At 32.2% G+C, this 6948-nt stretch overlaps 1 protein-coding gene across 1 annotated transcript; it reads left to right on the top strand.

The window, feature by feature from the left end:
• Positions 1–1037: 1037 nt before the first annotated feature.
• On the top strand, positions 1038–3775 carry LOC132046445 (naringenin,2-oxoglutarate 3-dioxygenase). The gene is made up of 3 exons (XM_059437072.1): positions 1038–1498; positions 2458–2886; positions 3358–3775. Exons 1-3 carry the CDS (start codon positions 1139–1141, stop codon positions 3667–3669), a joined length of 1101 nt encoding a protein of 366 aa, XP_059293055.1. The 5' UTR covers positions 1038–1138; the 3' UTR covers positions 3670–3775.
• Positions 3776–6948: the final 3173 nt, after the last annotated feature.

The following is a 6948-nucleotide window of genomic DNA, read 5'->3' as shown; positions in this document are numbered from 1 at the left end:
TGTCTTTAAAGATATTTCACCCGATATGGGTGTATCATAATGATTGAAAATTTCTTACTAAATAAAATTAGATATGTTTAACAAAATTAACCAAAAGAAAACCCAGTGCAGGAAAATAAAGTAGGAAGAATTGTTTCAATCTTATAAAAGAGAAAGAGTTGGGACTATATATAGCAGGATTAAGTCCCAGCCAATTATGATAGCCAGTAACGTCTCTTTGGTAATTGTCAAAGACAATTGAAAACTCTTTAATGGATTAAATGTCCTGGCTAAAGTTAACGTTAGGATGATAACGTTAGAGTGGCCATCAAAGCTATTCAATAGTCATTAGGAAGAATAATGGCCAATCAAGATGGGTGATTAATGACTTTTGATCATGGCTAGTAAAGAATAAAAATATTTCTTCTGTGTTAAAGCCAATAAAAACCTTAGAAATAACCCTTTATGTTTGAGATATTAAATAGAAAATAATATTTTCTAACAGTAGCAACTACTTCTCAAGAAAGTACTTACACTTCTTTCCCAAAAATAGCTACTTCCGCCGTCACAAAACAAATATTACGTTTTTAAGAAGTTAAACAATCATTTTGAGTGTCACACTTTTCTTTTTAATCTATACTAAAAGAATTAAAAAATTATTTTAAAAAATAATTTAACTTAAAAAATTTCAGTCACTTTTAAAAAGATGAGTTATAGTTATTCAAATATCTAATGTTTATTTAATCATTAATTAAAAAAAAAAATCTGTATGTTCAATCATACAATTACACATATATAAATTGGGATAAAAGACAAAAAGTACTACTACTCCTCTACTTCTATACCTTCTTCTTTTTCCCCAAGTATTTCGCAAGTAAGACGAGATAATTTAGCATCTACCTTTCAACTAAGAAGCAAATGCAATTTTCTATCTTCTAGTTCTAGAAAGAAAGCACGTGAAGTGTTAGTTGCCACGAGCGGTAGTTAGAGTTCCACGCTTACATGCAACTCTTTAGTCCTTTATAAATCTCAGCCCCTTATTTCCCCTCATCCTCACTACTTACCAAATCTCCCCTTCATAAAAGGGTGCGTCACTCTTTACTATATATACCTAAGTGCGTACAAAGAAAAAAATAAATAAGAAACTTAGCTTTCAAAAATGGCACCGTCAACACTAACGGCTCTAGCGGATGAGAAGACTCTTCAAACAAGTTTCATTAGGGATGAAGAAGAGCGTCCAAAAGTGGCTTACAACAAATTTAGTGATGAAATTCCTGTCATATCCTTGAAGGGTATTGATGATGTTGATGGAAGAAGAGGTGAAATATGTGAAAAGATTGTAAAGGCATGTGAAGATTGGGGAATTTTCCAGGTAGTTGATCATGGGGTTGATGCTGAATTGATCAAACAAATGACAACACTCGCTAAAGAATTCTTTGCATTGCCTCCTGAAGAAAAGCTCCGGTTTGACATGTCTGGTGGCAAGAAAGGTGGCTTCATTGTCTCTAGCCATCTACAGGTAACAAAACGTGCACGTTTAACAACTTTTGACACCTATCAAAAGTATTTTTAGAACTTATTATTTTAGGCACGTCACGAAATTTATTATAGTTTTTATGAATATACTAGCATGTCATATAAGGGTATATGAATCGTAAAAAGATATCATTCTTTTTAAATTATACTACACTAAAAAGAAAAAAATGTGGAGTACTATCACTTTACATTTTAACGAGTTCAATTTATTACTTCAGTCCATGCCAACTATAAAAAGTTGCATCAAATTAAGAGGCGGATCTTTTAGTTTGTGGGTTTATAATTTAAATACAAAAATGAGCTTAATATCAAAAAAGCACAAGGGCAAGAATCATTGTCTCTAGCATCTACATGGTTAAAACGTGCAGTTAACACCTATCACAAGTTTTTTACATTTAAACTATCCATATTTTTATGTATACTAGCATTCATATAAGTAATTATTAGATTATACGTTGAATATATTTTTCAATACAATTACAAGCAAATCAAAAAGTTATGGGTTTCAGAAAGTAGAACCAATTAATTAAATGGATCCGCCAACTATAAAAAGTTGCATCAAATTGACTTTTAGTTGACGTGATAATTTAAAATCTTTAATACTATATCAATGTACAATTAGTTAGCTCTTTTGCAAATGGTTAAAAGTTTAAACTAATAAATGTAACTTTTTAATTTGGATTTTAGATTTCTACGTATAGATATTTCACTCAACAATTTCAGCAAATCAATTTGACTTTCAGAAAGTAGAAAATTTGGAAGATAATTAAACCATCCTCCTTTCAATTTACGATTACATTGATTATTTTTTTTTTAAAATTAAAATTAGATTACAAATTGTTTGTAAACTGAATTAAATCAACTTAATATTTTTAAAATTAAAATTTAGATATTCAAACACTATAAAAGTATTATAAGTTGTTAATGAATCTTGTTTTGAAGGGGGAAGTGGTCCAAGACTGGCGTGAAATAGTGACCTACTTCTCATACCCAATTCGGGCTAGAGACTACTCGAGATGGCCAGACAAACCACAGGGATGGATTGATGTAACCCAGAATTACAGTGAAAAGTTAATGGAATTGGCTTGCAAATTATTGGAAGTATTATCAGAGGCAATGGGCTTAGAGAAGGAGGCCTTAACCAAGGCATGTGTCGACATGGACCAAAAAGTGGTTGTCAACTTTTATCCAAAGTGTCCGCAGCCTGACCTTACTCTTGGGCTGAAAAGACACACTGATCCAGGAACCATCACTCTCCTGTTACAGGACCAAGTTGGTGGGCTTCAAGCCACTAAAGATAATGGCAAAACTTGGATCACTGTTCAGCCCGTTGAAGGCGCTTTTGTTGTCAATCTTGGTGACCATGGACACGTAAGTTCTACATTTAGTACTACAACATATTCGCGTAAATACACAAATAACTACTTTTCAGCTTCTTTTATCAATATATAAGATATTTTAAAACTTTGTAATTTAATTAAACACAAATCGACATAATCAATAGTATTTTACCTTTGAAATTGAATAGCTTTTTACACACAATTTTCAAAATTACTTTTTCGAAAACTATTTCTAATTAAAAAAAACACTTCAAAATAAGTATATATTTTAAAACTTTGGCCAAACAGGTTATTAGTACTAACTACATATTTCTTAGCTATGTTGCACAAATTTCCAATTTTTGTTTTTGTTTTTGAATCCTTCAAAATTAGATTTTTGAGAATATGGAATTTTTGGAGGATCCATATATGATATAGCATAGTTCCTTAGACCCTACAATTGTTTTATGTTCAATGTTATGAAATCATACAAATTTGCACGTAATTTTGTGATTTTGGACAGTTTTTGAGCAATGGGAGGTTCAAGAATGCTGATCATCAAGCAGTGGTGAACTCGAATAGCAGCAGATTATCAATAGCCACATTTCAAAATCCGGCACCGGAAGCAATTGTGTATCCACTAAAAATTAGGGAAGGAGAAAAAGCAGTAATGGCAGAGCCCATAACATTTTCAGAAATGTATAGGAGGAAAATGAGTAATGATCTTGAGCTCGCTAGGCTCAAGAAACAGGCTAAGGAGCAACAGATACAAGCTGAAGAAGCTGCTGGAAAGGCCAAGTTGGAATCCAAGCCCATTGAGGAAATTCTTGCTTAAATATTTACAATTTTAACAGCTATATTGGATGTTGAAAAAAGATGCTACTCGTGTAATTTCTTTCATCCCCACTGTCTTCAATAAAAAAGGATCGTGTTGTAGTGAATAGGTGACAAAGTTCTTTAAAGTCAAACCTATGTATTTGGTATGCTAAGGATAAAGTGCCAAATGTTTGTCAAAATATTTTTTTCGTCAAATCTAGAAAGACTTACATTGGCAATCACACTTCTTCTATAAATAAAATTAGAAAGAAAAAACATTTTCATAGGGAAATGCCACCCTTTTCGAGCTGAATCTAATCATGAGTTCATGGCTATAAGATTTTATGAAACATAAAAAATCACCAACTAAATTTCAGAAAAGTGGAAAAATGTGTGCTTGCTCAACTTATTCCTAATTCCTAGCTGCAAATGATTTTGAAAAAAAAAAAATGGATTTAGCATTTTTCACCAATTTGCTTAATTGGTAATAGTGAACAAAGATTATTTCTGTTTTTCACAAAGAAAAGAATATACAGGAGAAAATTGACTCTACATAAGAACAAAGAGGTTCGAGTTCTGTTCAATATGTTCAAGGTCACTATTTTTAGGTCTGAATGAAACTTCAACATAAAATCCAGCAAATTACACTCAATGAAAATTGATGGTTTTGAACTTTGACCCCGATTGCTCATGAACAAACTTTCAAGATCAAAAGTCAAAACTTGTTAAACTTGAAGCTTCGTCCACAGGAAAGTCATGTCAAAAGTTCAAGACCACCCACCTCCGAGACTATTATCGTAAATCACCCCATAAAATCCTATGAAAGGATAAGAAGAAAGATCATTGAGCCCAAGTAATTACCGGCCCACTTGCACAATTGCAAAATTCTCTTTGCCCATCGCCATTAAGCGCTTTTTTTTTTTTTGTAAAAGTGTGTTGGGATAATTTCCCGGTTGGATTCTAAATAAATGACGCTGCTCAATCTTTTGGACCCTTACTGAAGTAGTTAATCGATCTTTTTGTTGAAAATACTACTAATGAATATATAAATTTGATTTTCTTTTGTTTGATTTAATTTTTCTACTCTTTTTGTTTGATTTAATTTTTCGATATTTTCTAGAATACCCAAAGTCACAAGAGTTGACTCCATCTTCTAAAGGTACATCTTAATTCTTTAACTCGTCTTTTGGTTAGCTCTTGTGAATGACCCCCAGATGTAGATGGATTTGTTTTGCCGTGTGATTCATAAACAAATTGAAAGTGGACGGAGAAGATCAAATATATTGTCCGTTCAGTTGATGCAAGTTGCATCACGTTTTTCTGAAGTTAAAAAACCACTTAATATGGTTTTGCGAAAAGTTAAATTAAGAAAATCCAGGAGAGGAAGGTGGGGGTGAACCACTTTGTAATTGACCATAAAATAAGGGAAAACAGTGCTTTTAGTCCCTGAGTTATCGCGTAATTTCAGTTTTTGTCTCTGTGATATCCGATTAAGCACTTTTGACCTTCAATTAAGCAATACGTGCTATTTTAATCCGATGACTAATGGATCTCCTAAAACTAAACAGACCCGCTAAAACTAAACAAACCCTTAGTGGTTACTAAGGGTACTTTAGGTATTTAAAAATTTATGGTTTCCGTGATATAAACTGCTAGAAAAACATTACTTTTGTATACCCTAATTCTACACATATCAAAAGTCCTGATAATCCTTCGTGACAATCAGAGCAAAATACATTCAAATTATTAATTTCTACATAAATTTTCATCTCATCATTGGATGAAGTTTAGCTCAAATAAGGTTAGATACTATCAAAGAAGAGAGAGTTTCTTGAATAGTGTTAAAGGAAAGTGTACTCTCATGTGAATGATGCATTTACTCTTGCCACTTAGGAAGCGTAATGATCTGGAGCTAAATATATTACAAGAATTAATGCGGTGACTATAATTATTATGTATTTATTTACTTATTTTTCAAACAGTTAACGTGTAAATATTATATATATCCCTAAAGCAGGAAACTTGTATGTGTTTTACCTAAAGTACCCTTAGTAACCACTAACGGTCTGTTTAGTTTTAGCAGATCCGTTAGTCATCGGACTAAAATAGCACATATTGCTTAATTGATTGTCAAAAGTGCTTAGTCGGATATCACAGGGACTAAAACTGGAATTACGCGATAACTCAGGGACTAAAAGCGCCGTTTTCGCATAAAATAAAGTTAGAGTTTAAATTTTCGGTCTTGACTGAATAATAATTACGTAATCATGTCATTTAAAAGATAATTAAAGTTTACTACCCGATATATATTTAATAAGTATTAACTTGTAACTTAAAATAAATGGAAAATATCATGCATAACCAGTTAATCTACATTGCTAATCAATATGAAAACATTGTTCATGTATATAACCTTAATTCAAAAGAAATATGCTGAAATCATACTCCAGAATATCCGATTTGCTAAAAGAAGAGATTTCTTATCTTATCTTTCCTACATTTGAACTGGCAAAACTCTTGCATGCAAGCAGGGGATATTTTGTGCGTTGTATGGAGAGAATAATAAATTATAATCTGAAAACATTGTAAAACTCCATGTATGACAGCTAGTTTACAACAGAAATCCAGAAATCTGGTAGTAACCTCTACACAGAACATTAATCAAAGTTGTTGCTAGTAGACGCGTGAACCTTTCTTGCAAGAAACACAATTGGCCTTTGCTGTCTGCCCTTGGAAAGCTAATGGATGTTTCTTATTTATTTATTTTAGATATATAGTAGTGTCCGGCTAGCTTGGCTATTAACGATTATTTTATCGGTATCAATTATTTTTAACAGATATATCAGACAACACTATCCACCAAGACTTGGATAAAGAAAAAAAATCACCTAACATTTTTTCTTTTAAGTTTAAGTTTTATATACGCAGTCAATTTAAGTAATTTCCTACACTACGAGTCGTTCAAATATATATTACACGTTACAACAAGTGAAAATGACCTATTTACACATGATCATGCATATTACTTAAACTCTTTTTGTACATGACCGAGGTACCCTAACTTGGGTTCCCTATTACTTTTGTTTATTGGCATGACTTATGGATTTTTGTCAGAGTAAAATTAGAAAATGGATTAAGTTAGTTCAAACTACTGTAGCAATTTCAGCTATCTGTCTTGATATTGTTCTCTCCTCTAGTTAGTTTATATACATCATCACATGCTTGGTATCATTGTATTAGGCAGTGGACGTACGTTTAGATCCTCTCAGAACACCGACAGCAATCCAATGTATGGACC

Source organism: Lycium ferocissimum, chromosome 2 (assembly GCF_029784015.1).
Source record: "Lycium ferocissimum isolate CSIRO_LF1 chromosome 2, AGI_CSIRO_Lferr_CH_V1, whole genome shotgun sequence".
NCBI lineage: Eukaryota > Viridiplantae > Streptophyta > Magnoliopsida > Solanales > Solanaceae > Lycium > Lycium ferocissimum.
The sequence above is the reverse complement of the archived record's forward strand: the minus strand, read 5'-3'. Positions and strand labels throughout refer to the sequence as shown.

Bases quoted from the DNA above. Each gene is read 5' to 3' on its own strand.
- LOC132046445 (XM_059437072.1), top strand. From the start codon at position 1,139: ATGGCACCGTCAACACTAACGGCTCTAGCGGATGAGAAGACTCTTCAA. The intron at 1,499-2,457 runs GTAACAAAACGT...CTTGTTTTGAAG, and splicing joins TTGTCTCTAGCCATCTACAG to GGGGAAGTGGTCCAAGACTG. The intron at 2,887-3,357 runs GTAAGTTCTACA...GATTTTGGACAG, and splicing joins ATCTTGGTGACCATGGACAC to TTTTTGAGCAATGGGAGGTT.